Source organism: Nicotiana tabacum, chromosome 8, assembly GCF_000715075.1.
Source record: "Nicotiana tabacum cultivar K326 chromosome 8, ASM71507v2, whole genome shotgun sequence".
NCBI classification, from domain to species: Eukaryota; Viridiplantae; Streptophyta; class Magnoliopsida; order Solanales; family Solanaceae; genus Nicotiana; species Nicotiana tabacum.
Window position 1 is genome coordinate 161,915,618 of NC_134087.1, and position 16,140 is coordinate 161,931,757.

General features: G+C 41.3%; 1 protein-coding gene and 1 non-coding gene across 5 annotated transcripts; both read right to left on the reverse strand.

The window, feature by feature from the left end:
• Positions 1-255: 255 nt before the first annotated feature.
• Positions 256-11,210, reverse strand: LOC107762948 (putative WRKY transcription factor 20). 4 transcript variants are annotated; one of them, XM_016581345.2, is made up of 6 exons: positions 10,821-11,208; positions 9,403-9,594; positions 7,751-8,309; positions 7,472-7,628; positions 7,243-7,398; positions 256-1,069 (listed from the first exon to the last, which is right to left on the reverse strand). In XM_016581345.2, exons 1-6 carry the CDS (start codon positions 11,091-11,093, stop codon positions 577-579), a joined length of 1,830 nt encoding a protein of 609 aa, XP_016436831.1. In that variant the 5' UTR covers positions 11,094-11,208; the 3' UTR covers positions 256-576. The 4 variants fall into 4 exon arrangements, with proteins under 4 accessions (XP_016436831.1, XP_016436832.1, XP_016436833.1 ...); XM_016581346.2 differs by having other exon boundaries at positions 10,946-11,180; XM_016581347.2 differs by lacking the exon at positions 10,821-11,208 and adding an exon at positions 9,728-9,943.
• LOC142163691 (U6atac minor spliceosomal RNA) lies at positions 2,839-2,966 on the reverse strand. The gene has a single exon (XR_012694635.1). It is a non-coding gene; the product is annotated as a U6atac minor spliceosomal RNA (small nuclear RNA).
• Positions 11,211-16,140: the final 4,930 nt, after the last annotated feature.

The window sequence follows — 16,140 nt, forward strand, 5'->3', positions numbered from 1 at the left end:
GAATTTTCTGGTTTGAATTACAAACAGAAGAATTGTAGAGAATCACAATTAAATCTGTGGTGGTAGAAGATAGATTTAATTGAGAGAGCTTACATCGATTTTCAGTTTAACGCCGGAAGATTTTGCTAAAGAAGAATATAAGGTCAAGTCGCGTAAATTTAATAAACATAGTAGGGGTATTTTAGTCAACAAATTGTTACCGTGCTTAATTCGCGGCTAAATATCGTTGACCTTTGATTATGTGGCTAAATTTGATTGACTAGGCGTAAAACTGGTCATTTATAAATTTTCCGCCCATTCCTCACAGCAAGGCCAAACAAAATCTGTCTACTGTTGCGTGAACATATTGACGTTTACATTTGCTCAGATATCGATAACTGTTACAAATGGTAGCATATAACAAGCCAAGTACACAATGAACACTTTTGAAGCCGTATCATACAACTGCTAGGTTCTCAAATCTGAAGCTGTGTTACTACTCCAAAGAGATTAGCCCTCTGTAATCCACCAAGAAGCAGAAAAAGAAAATGGATGGAGGCTTCTTATTTTTAAGCTTTTGCTTGAAGGCGGAAACAATCATGGGCCCAAAATTATCCTTCCATAGTTTTGATGGCATTGAGTAGAAGGTTGCAAGGGCAGAGACTCAAAGCCCGTGCCCTGAATACGATTATCTATAGATCCAAATCGACTCATGCCACCATTTACAATGCCATAGCTGGCTGCAACAGCAGCTGGTTGTACTACCATCACACTAGAACTTGAAACCTGAACTTGGTTACGTACACTTTCTGCAGGCCGTGTGTAAAGTTGTCCATTGCTCCTATTCTCCATACCATATCCTATGCCAACACCTAGATCCAAGCTAATTGAGCCATTCTCTTCTGCCCTGACCCGTGAACTTCCAGTTACAGGCGCCGATCCTGCCATTTCATGGCTATTATTCCTAGCTGTTGGTACATCGTGATTGTGTTTCCCCTCATAGGTAGTAATTACAGCTTTGGGATCATGGGATGCCCTCTCCACATGTTTCCTGACAGGGCATCCAGCATTGGTGCACTTGTAATAACTCCTGCATCACATTCATATGAATACCTTTAGAAAAGATAAGAAACTTATCGCTAGAGTGAAGAAAAGAAAAACACGGTTCATTGAATTTTGGATACTTTGCAGGTTTAAAGGTAAACGAACAATTTACTTTTGCTAAAATGATAGCGAATAACCACCCTTCCTCCATAAACAAGACAAAATTGAAAGAGAGGTCAACAAATGTAGGTTCTTTCACCTCCCAACATAAAGTACGCCAAATTAATTAAAACATCAGTGGGTCCTTCATGCAAGGATATTCAAAAGTTTATCAGAGATTTGACAAATTGTTAGACACAAGGTCTCTCTGCCTGCTCAGTCTTCAGTTTAGCAACTTCCAACCATGAAAGCTACTTGAGTTTGAGGCTGTTTTAAGTATCAGAACAAAGTTTAGGAGATCAGATATTCATGCATCAGTTTTTATTTACTTATTCCTGATCAAACATTTATCTGAAAATAATCATTTAAGCCAGAGAACCATTCATCCTCTACTTAAATGTTTCACTAGAAGTACATTCAGCTCATTCTGAAATGTTCGTTTGCTAAGATGCAATTTTTATTTTTTTTTTGACGGGGGGGTAGGGAGGGGGGGGGGGGGTTGGCTTACTGCTGAAACAAGGACAATACAATTAGGTCTCTGGCAAAAAAGTGAAATAATGATCGGTCCAGCTTTCCATACATTAAAGGCAGAAGGTTCATGCACAATCATGCAGGTGCACGTTTAACCTTGCCTTGACTCACCTCAGTTACAAGGCTATGGCAGGGCTGAAGTAGGACCTCCAAATAATTTAGGCCATTATGCTATTAAGGCACTATAGAGTGCCAATAACTAAATGAGCAGAGAAAAGGACATGTTGGATCCGTTTAGATATGGTAAAAAACAAATAAATGATTGCTTAAGTGACTGCTTCTCCAACAGTAGCTTCAAATGCCGTAGCTTTAACTTAACTTGCAGGGAGTCAAGTGGTAATTAACCTCTCAAGGAAATTCCAACCAAAAAATAAGTAAGTTGTCAAAGTATTATCAATATATTCAATAATGTCACTGCTGCCACTAGGCAAAATCAAATTGCACGCTGTGACTGTCTAAGAATAGGATTTGACAAAAAGAATATATATCCAGATACGCTGAGTTATAGACTGTCTCTCCTAAGATTAATTGGATAAGATACCATACAAAGTAGCATGCTTTTGCTGGCTTGTGGTTAAAGAAGCTGTTCTAACAGGACAGCCTGATGAAGAGAGGGACACAGCTGTGTTCTAAATGCTTTTTTTGTGTGGGGGAGAGATGGAAACAAATAGTCATCTGTTTATCCATTGCAAAGTTACCAGTACTCTGTGACAACTCTTTATGAGTATGAAAGAACTCAGATGGACAATGCCTTGGAAAACTGCTGAGTTGTAAGCATGTTGGAATGATCCACACAACTTTGTGAGACAGAAGAGATGGTGGAGAATTATCCCACCATGCATCTAGTGGACAGTATGGAGGGAGAGAAATTCAAGGTGTTTTCAATATGTAGCTAACTCTGAACAGAAGATCAAGATGAATTGTATATTTTTGTTTCATTTCTGGTGTAAAGAGGCCCTAGTAGAAGATGTAGATTCAGTTAATGACATCATTGGGGCATTGTAACTAGTACAGGACTAGGTTTTTGCTTTTGGGGCTTCCTGTATTTTGTTTCTCTAAGCACAGTCTTTGTGCTAACAGTTACATTTTGAAAATTTATATAAAATCTGTTACCTTCTTTAAAAAAAGATTAATTGGATAAGATCCACCCAAGTGAATAGCGTTAGCCGGATGTGTCTTGTAGGAGGTAAATTCCCAAAGAATTTCCTGTCCCTGTCAGAAGAGATGTCAACCTATCTCCTTTCAACCAACACAAGAATTCATAGAGTAGCTCAAGTTCCTACCTCAGAGATAAGTGGTTGAGTGGTTGAGAGGATAAACTAGAGATACCTGCATTTCCAAAGGATTTTATCTCTCAGGATCCCAAGCCAACCAGCCTCCAAATGCAATGCAGCTTGGTTTCTTAGTGTTGGTATGTCGGTTGGATAAGGAAGAGGGATCGAGCGGCGGGCGGAGGCTTCTTGAGAGGATTCTCAGCTTCGATCGGGGTGCCCGGGGCCCGAAGTGTCTCCCATTTGCTTTTTGCGGATGACACCCTGGTTTTCTGTGATGCCGATATGGATCAGTTGACCTACCTGAAGCAGGTCCTGCAGTGGTTTCAGATAGTATCAGGTCTCAAAATCAACCTCGGCAAGTGTGAGATTTTCCCCGTGGGTGAGGTTGCTAACATTGATGCTTTGTATTATGTTCTCAGATGTAAGGTGGGCTCCCTTCCTACTACTTACCTGGGTCTCCCATTGGGCGTTTCGCATAAGGATACTACGGTTTGGAATCCAGTGATCGAAAGGGTTGAAAAAAGATTAGCAGGCTGGCAGAAATGGTACTTGTCAAAGGGCGGAAAGGAAGTGCTCATTAAAAGCACTTTATCGAGTATGCCCACCTATTACTTGTCCCTGTTGCAAGCTCCTGTGAGCATCACAGAAAAACTGGAGCGGCTTCAAAGGAATTTTCTATGAGATGCAGCGGATGGAACTAGAAAGTATCATCTAGTGAAATGGCAGACAATCACTTCCCCAAAGAAGTGGGGTGGACTTGGAGTAAAAGATCTTAGGGTATTCAGCAAAGCTTTGTTGGGGAAATGGGTGGGGAGATTCGGGGTAGAAGAGCATGCTCTATGGAGGGAGGTCACAGTAGAAAAGTATGATTCCACGGGAGGGGTTGGAGGACCAAGGCAATCACAACACCTTTCGGGTGTGGCATGTGGAGGAGCATCATGAAGAATTGGGAATCCTTCAGTGGCAACATCTCTTACAAGGTGGGAGATGGAAGGAGAATCAACTTTTGGAATCATAGGTGGTGTGGAGAGGATACTCTGAGGGTCTCCTTCCCCCACGTCTTCAGAGTTTCAAACCAAAAGGAATAGATGGTCCAACAAATTCGTAAGGAACATGCAGGGGGTAGTATGGGACCTCTCATTTAGAAGGAACATGCAAGATTGGGAGATTGCGGAGCTCCAAGATTTATTGACACTGCTATATGGGCAAGACTTGCCTCGGCCATCTTGTGATTCTTGGAGATGGGGTTTGCGTGGCGATGGTCTATTCACCGTAAAGTCCTTTTACCAGAGTATGTTGGTGAGAGAGGAGGCCTCTTTTCCATACTCCTCGATCTGGATTCCTAAGGCGCCCAAGAAGGTGTGCTTTTTTGCATGGCTAGCGGTGAGGGGAGTGATTTTGACTGCTGAGAATTTGCGAATGAGGGGAATTACACTTGTTAGTTGGTGCTATATGTGTAAAAGCTCAGGGGAAGAAGTTGATCATCTTTTGTTGCATTGCCCAGTGTCCTCGGTTTTGTGGAGGGCGATCCTGAACCTTTTTGGTGTTCAATGGGTGATGCCAAGCACTATAAAGGAAATGCTATATAGCTGGGCCGGTTTCCGTAGAAGAAGAAAGCAAAAGGCGTGGAAGTTCGCCCTGTTAGCTCTCATGTGGATAGTTTGGGGGGAGAGAAATAGGAGAGCTTTTGAGGGGATTGAGTCTCCTTTTTCACATCTTAAGAATAGTCTTTTATCTTTGATCGCTTTTTGGTGCACTCATATAGCCCCCATTTGTATAGAAGATTGGGCATCTTTTGTAGAGAATCATGTTCTGATGTAAATTCTCTACTTTTTAGTATACTTCTTGTATACGGGAGTTCTCTCCCTTTTGATTAATACAATTTACCTTATCAAAAAAAAGAATAATACTCCCTCCGTTTCATATTAGATGAGGTACTTTCCTTTTTAGTCTGTTCCAAAACAAATGACACATTTCTAAATTTGGAAATAATTCAACTTTAAACTCTTCATTTTACCCATTTACCCTTAACGAGAAGCTTTTATAGCCACACAAATGTCATGGCCCCACAAACCTTTTATCCCTTAAGCTTTTAAGACCACAAGTTTCAAAAGTCTTCTTTTTTCTTAAACTCCGTGCCGAGTTAAGCTACCTCATCTAATATGAAACGGAAGGAGTATGTAATTAAGAGAGAATTACTTTTTTTTTATAACCGTGGTGCCCGGACTAGCTTGTGCACATCTTGACTAATTCCACGGGATACCTGCTACCTTCCACCAGCAACAAGTACAAGGAAATTTTATCCACCAAGGCTTAGACGGATGGGAAAAAATCACCTAGTATTTTTTGTCTCCATTGGGAATTGAACCTGAAACCTCATGGTTCTAACCCACTTCATTGGTGCTAATTAAGAGGGGATTACTTTTTATTGTTTCAGCTTTGGTTCATGCGATAAAGGGGTGGATTGACGTTAGATAGGAGGTTCATCATGCAAAAGTGTGAAGTTAGACCACCAAGTTCATTCCCTAACCGTACTTGCCAGAAAAGGAAAAACTATCACCTTACCATTTTTCCAAAAAAAAAAGAAAGAAAACCAACCACAATCTAACTTTTTTATACTTATTTGCAAGTCTGTTAGTCTAACTTTATGAATAAACTAACAACTCTAGCCGGATCATTTTATATCCGGTGTTTGACTGGGCATGGAGTTTAACAAAGACTTTTGGAACATACCAAAAGCTAAGTAGCTCAGACACGGGTGCGGGTGTCCGACATGGGTGCGGATCTAGAGGCCGGATCCTTCAAGATGTAAATTCTAAGATTCGAGGATACGGATCCCAGTGCGGATACGGGTGCGGGATCCGGCTAAAAATAATTCAAAAATATAAAAATATCTCTAAATTATGAGAAATTTTGTCAAATACTTATGTATCGCTTGTAAAGTGCGGATTTCTTTTCTCAAGTTGTAGATAAAGTAAATGATTAATTTCCTAGATAAGGTATGCTATATTCTTCAAATTTACCCTAGTTTTGGTTCTGATTTTGGGAATCAAATTGTATCTCGTCTCGAATTTTTCTATTTGTCGTAGTCAAAGTACCCAAAATTGTTTGACCAGATCCGGTACCAATCTCATACACACACCCATACTAGTAGTGTCGACACGAGTGCATCACCTAAATTGCCGTATCGGAGCAACTTAGACCAAAAGTACTACTAGAACTTGTGGTCTTAAACATGCCATGATATTTCTATGGGTATAAGAGAAAAGTCATTAACGGTAAAATGGAAGTTAAAAATAAAGAACTTTTAAAGGTGTGATTTTCTTTGGAATAAACTAAACAGGAAAGAGTGCTACATAAAATAGAATCATCTCCATCAATCTATTGTTCCCGCTACCAATTTTTATACATATTATTAACTCTACGATACACATAAATAGGAGAGGATTTGAGACCAAAAACAAATCTAATGGAAAAAGACTGAGTGTAAATAATATAACAGAATATATCACAAAAAACTTAGGTGGAGATGGGTCGACATTGATCAGCAGTCACTGCTAGATGGGCGGAGGGAGCGGTGGAGAGCTAAATATATTTATTTCGCATGATAAATTTTATTTGATTTATGTACATGGCTACCAAGCAACAAGAATTGACATATAAATGTTTCAAATCACTTCTCAACAGTCAGTACACAATCATCTAAGATTTCATTTAAAGAAAGTCTAATTAGTTTGAAATGGCTTATCATTCTAAGCTGATTATGCACAGACCCAAGGCTTTCTGCTATAACAGATGACTTCCTAAGATCTTTCCTGCTATGGCTGTATGGGATTGTCAATTACTTTCCCAGTTCAATTAGATATCACCGCTACATCTCATCTTGCCAAAACAATTGAATATATATCTCTTCCCTTTGCTAAGTAACACTTCTATTGAGAGGGGAATCCTTTGAGTAGACTAGAAAGATGGCTGAGAACATTCTGGGAAACTCCCCCAAAAAAAGTTAATCTATTCGGACCATGAAACAACCTCTTAACCAACTTGAACTTCAGACATTAGCATTAGACGCCACAGGGCTAGAACGACTTTGAGCAAGAGGGTACTTGTACCCGAAACTGACACAGGTTGGTAGGTAGAGAATAGCTAGGGGAACAAGACAACTCTCTCTAAGGAACTCGGCAAAATAGCCCCGTAACTTCGAGAGAAGGGGTGCCTCCTCATAAAAGGGGGTCGCAGTGAATGATTTTCATACCTGGGATTAGGATTTCCGCGGACCACTTTTTGACCGTATTTCCGCCACCTGTATCCATCATCCAATATATCAACTTCACTCACAGTTTGAACAACAACGCGTGGTTCACGGATAGGCTTAACAACTGGTGTAATATCCATCCCACCATCCATTTTCCTGCTTAAAGACTCAATTGTTAAAATCAAATTACATCATAGAAATAACTTTAGGGCCTTTCTTTAGTACTTACCTTCTTTTTGCAAATGGATCATCCTCGTCCAGCTGATCACTAGCGCTCTGCAACTGAGACACTGCACCTTCAAGACCATCATCGTCTGCTGGTCGAGGTGATACTGGAGTACTACTGGGTTCAATGTTACTGGTGTAGGCATTAGCGTTGAATTTGTCTTCAACAAAGATAAACGAGAGAGAGGAATAACTCCATATGAGAATAAGGAAGCCTCAATAAAAACTACCATGCCATGCATTTGTTGAAGGGAAACAACCCTTAAATAGCTATTCACTTTACCTTCTTGACCAGTGAAAGATGCTTCTTTCTCACTTCTGTCTTCCTGGATGGACATAAGAGCACCAGGTGTAAACCTACGGCTGGGTTGGGGTTTAGGATGATCATGTGAACCTTTATAGACGATCTCTGTTATTTGTCCTTCAGGAGAGCGCTCAAATATCTTTTTAACTTCACAGTTTGGGTATGTACATTTGTAGTAGCTCCTTGGGAATTCACTACCTTTAACAAGTTTCTGGCCATACTTTCTCCAGTTATACCCATCATCTGATGATCTCTCAGCTGTTATCGATGATACATCTCTATTATCAGCATGTGACCCTTGCGAGCTTGGATTTGAGTGACCTCTCTGACTTTTTTCCTCATTATCAATTGCAGCAGGATCAGCAGCGGCAGTACTAAAGGACGAGGCATCTAAACTAACAGGTGCAGGTTGACTCACTTCTTTTGAATTAGGCATCTCACATTTAACAAGAGCTGAAGGTGCTAATGACTGAGAAAGACATCGATCTTGAATTTGATTCAGGGGTTCACTTTGCTGTTGGTTCAAACCTGCAAAGGTCTTCATTACAACAGTGTATTAGGAACTAACTAGATTCAACTTGGTTAAGATAATAATGAGGTTCGCATGTAGCTTGAGGTTCTAAAAGAAGAAAAAATTAATTAGAAGGGGCAAAAGAAATCAAAGATATGCAGGGAATAATTCAATCCCCTGTTGGACTCTCCGCCATTAAATCCATAAAATGTAGAAAAAAAAGGAACTCCTTCCAAACCCCAAGTATCGGTCAAGTATGAGCATTTCATCCACACGCACACAACTGCATAAGAAAATAAATAAAACAGAGAAGAAGAAATTGGCACCAGATATGCAAACCAAATACATGGGGCAAATCAATACTGAATCATCATTTTTCTGGCAATAAGTTAACACCTTTTGACTGGACTTTTAAAAGCTGTATTCCATTCTTTTTCATGTAAAGCCAGCTGGACCACAAGGGTCTATTGTATGCAGTCTTACCCTGCATTTCTGCAAGAGGTTGTTTCCACGGCTCGAACCCGTGACCTCCTGGTCACATGGTAGCAACTTTACCAGTTACGCCAAGGCTCCCCTTCCATATCATGTTAAAATTAAAAGCATACAACAGGTATTAAGTGCAAAGGGTTATGTCTTAATCCTTTCACCAATGAGATATTGTAGCTGAGAGAGGAAGAATTTCAAGAACACCAAAGTCAGATTATTAAAGCAATTTTTGAATCAAGCACGGTTCGATTTATGAAGTGGACTTTGGCAATTGTGAGGTTTTAAAGGTTGGCAGAGAAAATAATTACTCCATCTATCCCAATTCATATACCGATAAAAAGAATGATATCTTTCTATAATTAGAAACAATTTTAACTTAAAATTTCTCATTTTACCCTTGATGCCAAACAAATACCTATGACTTGTTTTAGACCACAAGCTTCAAAAGTCTTTCTTTCTTTCTAAAACTCCGCGCCCAATCAAACTGCATCCCATAAAATGGGACGGAGAGTAGGGAGTAATATTCAATAGTGCTCTTCTTGTATTTCCCTGTGTCTAATCTACTTCACACACTTAGGCTTTGAACAAGAGTTAGGTGATTTATTGCCAAGGATAACAGTCATAAGGGGATTACCGCAGCTTCCTTCGCCAGTGATCCTGATGTAGAACTAGATCCAATAGCAAATTTAAACTCAAATTCGCCGGTCGTTTCTCCATATGCATTTCCACTGGAACAGCTTCTCATAAATGAAAAGGCAGCACTCCCGCTAGAGCCTTGCATTAGTTGAAACTTGGAGAAGGAACCTGTGGTCGGGGACGGCTCAGCCTGCAGGTTATAAGTGAAATTACTATTCGTCGATCAAAAAATTCTTTCTCAATTGAAATAGCATCTGAACCAAAAAAGGGCAGCCCAGTGCACTAAGCTCCCGCTATGCGCGGGGTCCGGGGAAGAGCCAGACCATCTGAACCAAAGTGATCAAAATAATTCCTCTTTTTCTCAGCTTCCTGCTTCTTTATGGGGGGAGAAACCCTTTTTCTCTCTTTGCAATGTATCTTTATCAGTTTGGGTGACGATACTTTCAAGAAAGATAGATGTCACTTATAGTAGTTTCTTAGTTATTCATCACCAGCCATTAAAGTTGGAACCTTTCCATACTGCTTAAATGACACATACAACAGGCATGCTTATAATAATCTTACTGGTTAGAATAACAAAAAAGCAGAAAACTCTCTGGTGCCATTATTACGGTCACATTCACAACACTAATATACTTTTTCTCTAGGGAACAACTTAGTGGTAAGTTGAGCACCTTGCCAAAAGGGAGATTCAACATGTGAAGAAACAAAACTGACGACTAAACATGTAGAGGAAGAAAGAATATATATTCTACAAAAATCTAGAGGAATAATACTATCAGCTTTGCTAATGTAAGCATCAGAACCAACGGATGCAAATAGCACAAAAATTCATATATACATATGTAAGCATATATTAATACATATTCCGCACGGGAGAAGAACCACGAGGTCTAAAGTTCAATAAGGCAAAAAATACTAGGTGATTCTCCTATCTTCCTAACCTTTGATGGGCAAAGTTATTTGGTACCTATGTTGGTGGGAGGTAGTGCGTACTAGTGGAATATTCGAGGTGCGAGCAACCATAGTAAAAAAAATAGCACTCATGTCAGAGAAAAAGGATCAAGCGAACAAATTGCAATGTAATGAAGACAACCAAACATCTAATCAATAATTCCAAACGTACTTTAAAAAAAGTAGCGATCACATCAATAAATTCCTCCGGTCCTCCACTCTCCAGAATATTATTATTAGGTGAATAAAGCACTATCTAAAACTTAAACTAATGATGCAATTAAATAAGGAAAACGAATTTTTAGGTTAGCATTCTACTCAAATTGAACATAGCACAACTATATTAAGCAAAAAGCATCTAATTAGGGTATCGGATCCCGAATCTGAATGTGAAATTCTCAGAATATTAATCGCAAGAATAAATTTCTTCAACAACGGTTTAAAAAAAAAAAGAGAACTAACTTTGATGTTAGAAAGGAGGACGGGAGATTCGAGAAAGGAAGAAGGACTGAGACCAGGAGGGATAGTGATACATGTGGAGCGAGAGATCGGGAGCTTAGCAGGGGACATGAGCTTATATTTAGCACCTCTACTGCTGTTCGATCCAACGGCGGAAGCATCGCAGCTAGAGATTTTGAGTTGCTGCTCCGAAGACTCATTGATGGAGGGTAGTGGAGATGAGTGGCTGTACTGCTGGAAGTAGTGAGACTGAGACTGAGACTGAGAATCTTCCATTGACGATTCAGAAGAGCTTTTTTGGAGGTAGGAAGAGTACACAGTCAACAGGAGTAAGGTCGGGGTGAGGTTTGTAGCGTCACGTGGGGGTGGGGTTAGACGAACAAGGGTCAAGTGCAGATGAGCAGGGAAAGAGATATTTTTGCCTTTTCCACCAAATTAAATAAAATAATTCAAATAACTCAAATTTAATTACTATTATATTTTGGAGGTGAAAGAATTTCTTCTGAAAATATTGTTCAGATTTAGAAAAAAGAAATCTCGGCAATTAGTTTCAAAAGAGTGACACTAGAGAAAAGTTTTATCAATTATTTCAAAATTGAAGGAAAAATTTACTCCAAATGTGATTTTCAGGTGTTTAAATAAAAAAAACAATGAAATACTTTTCTTTAATGGAGTTTAGCTGGAGAAAATTTGTTTGTTTTTTAAATTTCTTTTTCCCATTATATATTGTTATGAACCTTACGACAAGTTAAAGTTTAATTTGAATTGGTTCTTAGTAAGGTGGTGCCTATTATTTTTTAGCTTCGGAAGAATTTATTAGACACATTTCCTAGCCCCTCGTACTACTCAAGTATATTGAGTATAGTTATTGTTTGTACATTCTTTATTATGTTGTATACTTAGTTAGCCTATTGTCACGGGCTTACCTTTTTCCGTACGCAAGCGGCACCAAATTGCCCGTGTGGCGCCTGTAGTCACCCCACACTACAGGCAAGTCTTTCCTTTTCCCAGGTTTTCTAGCACGATCCTGTGCTTGTGGTGGAATTTGCCCAAGAGGCTTACTCCAACTGTGTCGCCCGTATGATGTCTAGGCTCATAGCCTTGACTAGTTGTGGCGCTTCTCATATACTGGATCTTATCCATGCGCACACCCGGAGTTGGCTAAGGATACGTATGTCCCTCGCCTAGCATTGAGCATCGCTCTCGCGTGCACAGTCTAATCCTCAAGCTTGACACTCGCCTCGTGCATCCGCACCCGGCTTGTGCTTCGCCCGAGTAGGGCAACCTTTAGTCCTTGGCCTTTGTCATGTGCGTCTTTCGTAGCATGCATATCTTTGTCTTATGGCATCGCCAAACATAGCCCTCGTGACATACTTCCATCCCGCATAGTGCAGTGTCGCCCCACAACTGCATGCCTAGGCCAACAGACCCTTGTTCGCCTAGCTGAACCTAAGCTAAGCTCACAAGTCGACACATGAGGCCCCTAAGAAAGGTGCTTCCAAGTATCCAATCGGCATGGAGGTCTTCATCCGTCATTTCAATAGTCCGCATGGCATAACCGTCCCACATGTCAAGCCTCTAGTGCCCGTTTAGTGCCCAACGCTAGCCCTAAGGCGTCGCGCCATCCATAGAGTTCCCAATCTCGTATGGATACCTTAGACACTCCTTTGAGATGTCCAGGCAGGCCCTTGAGGTTCTCTCCCAAGGTAGCTCACTTGATGCGGCTTGATGGCAGCACGCACGGGGGAGGCTGGTTGAGCTTCAACACCTATACCCCCCTCTTATATATGCTTAAAATTAAAAAGCCCATGATTCAGCAATAGTCTAGTTCTGGTCAGAGAATTGGAATGGCCCTCCTTCGCGCATATATAAGGGTATACTAGGAACAAGGCCTATGGCCGAGATCCCTAAACTCCCGCTAAGTTCTCTTGGCACACTTAGGACATGCAACACAACATATCTTGATGGTTGTTGCCTCATACATAGTCCCTCTGCCGGATGTTCCTTCACAATGCTTTGTCAGCACACGCCGCCTACGCGACTGACATTCGTCCTGGCACACTGTAGCACGCAGAACTCATGGATGACATGACCCCCAAAATGCGGGGCGTGACATCCTTCCACAATCTGTCATCATCCCCGATGACATAACAATGCCCACGACAACCCGGAGTCTGCCCCCTCAGGGATGTGCACTGGCTCCCTTAATCCTTGTGGGTCGGACTTCCTCAAAGTCCATCTTAAAATGGAGTCGTGCCCCTTGCACTTCTCCCCCAAGTATCTTCCAAGCGTGCCTCTGCACTTCACCTATTATCGGTGTTCGCTCGGAAAGCGCCTCCGTACTTGCACCCTCTGGTGTCTAACTTTGTGGCGACCCACACTAGTCAACCACACCATGACCCCCACGGCCTTCATACGTCCGAAGCTCTTCCCTCAATGGTAAGTATATCAACGTGCTTAGACGTAGCTCACGCAGCTCAGCAGCTCGCGTAGCCCTTTACTCGCCCTCATTGTCTTGGAAAGATTAGCTCACTTCAGGACTCACAATTCTGCACCAAGGCCTTGGTTAAGTCAGTCTACTATTGGCCATGCATGCGAGATGATATAGAATGTTATGTGCAGACTTGTCTTATATGTCAGCAGGATAAGGTTGAGCAACGACATCCCGGAGGACTTTTGGAGCCACTACCAGTTGCAGAGTGTCCATGGGAGAGCGTGACTGTGGACTTTATCACTTGCCTACCAAGGTCCGGCGGTTATGGTACTATTATGGTGGTCATGGATAGATTTTCCAAATATGCCACCTTCATACCCGCCTCACCAGGTTGCACAGCCAAGGAAGCCGCCAAGCTATTCTTTAAGAACGTGGTGAAGTATTGGGGTTTACCAAGGCATATAATCAGTGATCGAGACCCCCGCTTTACTGGAAACTTTTGGAGAGAGTTGTTTGGCATACTTGGTACGGAGCTGCACTTTTCTACAAGTTTCCACCCACAGACGGATGGACAAACAGAACGAGTCAATGCCTTACTAGAATGCTACTTGAGGCATTATGTAAGCGTGCATCAGAAAGATTGGGCAAGGCTCATAGACATCGCCCAATTCTCTTATAACTTGCAGCGGAGTGAGTCCACGGGACAACACCATTTGAGCTAGCCACAGGCCAACAACTACAAACTCCACATTCCTTACCAGCCGCATTTGAGGGAAAGAGTTTGGGGGCTTATCATATGGCCAAAGGATGGGAGGAGCAACTCGACAATGCTAAGTCCTACTTGGATAAGGCAGCTAAGAAGATGAAGAAGTTTGCAAACCGTAAGCGACGTCCCACATACTATAGAGTTGGGGACATGGTCATGGTGAAGTTTAACCTAAGACAGTTCAAGGCACTACGGGGCATGCATCAGAATCTGATTCGCAAGTATGAGGGGCCATTTAAGATCGTCGCCAAGGTAGGCAAGATCTCATACAAGCTTGACATGCCATCGTATCTTAAGATCTACCATGTCTTCCATGTCAGCATGCTTAAGCCATATCATGAAGATAAGGATGATCCGAGTAGGGGCCAATCAAGCCGGGCGCCAATGACTATCACCGCCTCGCATGATCGGGAGATTGAGGCTATCATACTAGACCAGGCAAAAACAAGGGCAAAAAGCCACCGCTATGTTCCTCGTCCATTGGAAAGGGCAATCACCAGAGGAGGCCACGTGGGAACAATATGAAGACTTGTGGCAATTCAAAGATAAGATCCGAGAGTTTATACAGCAGCACTGCATCGCGGTCGTCGCAATATTGGGTGGGGGAGAGTGTGATGACCCGCCATGTCATCATGCCACATAGGCACCATTTGGCATATATTAATGCCATGTGGAAGCTTACGTAAGAAGAAGGCTAGCATTTGTGAGAAGATTCTAGAGAGGTATGGACATTTCCATAGAAAGAACCTAAATCCTTATGGATTTACTAAGAAAGTCCTTGGAATCTTCTATGCTTGTAGAGAATTCTAGAAAAATTCCTTATCTTATAAATATCAAGGACTTGTGTAATAATTAATATTTACACACTAGCCCCTAGGAGACTAATATATAAAGGGGGCCATTCATTTGTAATTTATCAAGCAAACAATTCATGTTCTCTCTAATACAAAGCTTCCTTTCACAATTCTCTTGTATTCTTTCTTCCATTCTCTTAGCGATCTTGAGTGTAGTAAGGCTGACTTGACATAGCAAGAACATGAGCAAGTTGTGCAAGATCGTGAGCGAGTTATCAAGTGTCGCACGTGTACTTAGTTAACAATTAAGGATGTGACACTATACTTAGTTTGTTTAGTTAGTTAGTGGCTTAGTTAGTAATTAGCTTGGTCAAATGGTCAACATGTATATATATACTTGTACAGTTACTGAAATAGAATGAAGGTTCATTTTTTACACAAAAACGTTTCTCTATTTATCTGTTTTCTCTATTTCTTCTCTCCTCTTCTCTCAGAACCTTCCAGAAGACTCCATGGGAGCTCTGTAGATCTGAGCTTGCACGTATGGTTTTGTTATGGTATCAGAGCATGGGTATCAGCTCGAATTCCTCTTAGCGTTTCAAAACCTAGTTCTGAATCTCACTTGAACTTCGTCGATCTCCAAAGCTTCGATCATTGCCCAGTTCTAAAATTCATCTCAAAATTGACGGTCTCTGATTCAATTGAGGATTTTATACTTCACAATTTCATCAAATTGGAACCTCGCACTTGGCTCTCGATCAAAATGAAGAAACGAGCCCTAGCACGAGCAGAAATGACCAATTGGTCATCGATACTGGTAATCCCCTTTACATCCATCCTTCTGATAGTCCTGGAATGACCTTAGTACCAGTTCCGTTTGATGGAATTGGATATCGCTCATGGAGAAGAAGCGTGCTACGAGCTTTGTTAGTTAAGAACAAATTAGGGTTTATAAATGGGGAATTTAGAAGACATAGCCCCAATTCACCTCAATTCCGCCAATGGGAGAGGTGTGATGATATGGTGACCTCAGGGATACTCAATTCCCTCGCTAAGGAGATTTCTGATAGTGTAGAATATGTAAATGACTCGGTTGAGCTGTGGAGGGAATTAGAAGATCGTTATGATCAAACAAATGGAGCAAAGTTGTATTAGATTCAGAAGGAGATTAATGACCTTGCACAGGGTTCCCAAGACATTACTATGTACTATACGCGAATAAAGAGACTGTGGGAGGAACTGAACACTTTGAGTGTCAAGTCTCAGTGCAGCTACAATTGCACATGTGGGGCAAAGGAGACATGCATAAAACAGAACAAGATCCAAGGC

Bases quoted from the DNA above. Each gene is read 5' to 3' on its own strand.
- LOC107762948 (XM_016581345.2), bottom strand. From the start codon at position 11,093: ATGGAAGATTCTCAGTCTCAGTCTCAGTCTCACTACTTCCAGCAGTAC. The intron at 7,399-7,471 runs GTAAGTACTAAA...GTCTTTAAGCAG, and splicing joins GATCCATTTGCAAAAAGAAG to GAAAATGGATGGTGGGATGG. The intron at 1,070-7,242 runs GTATGAAAATCA...AATGTGATGCAG, and splicing joins CGCGGAAATCCTAATCCCAG to GAGTTATTACAAGTGCACCA.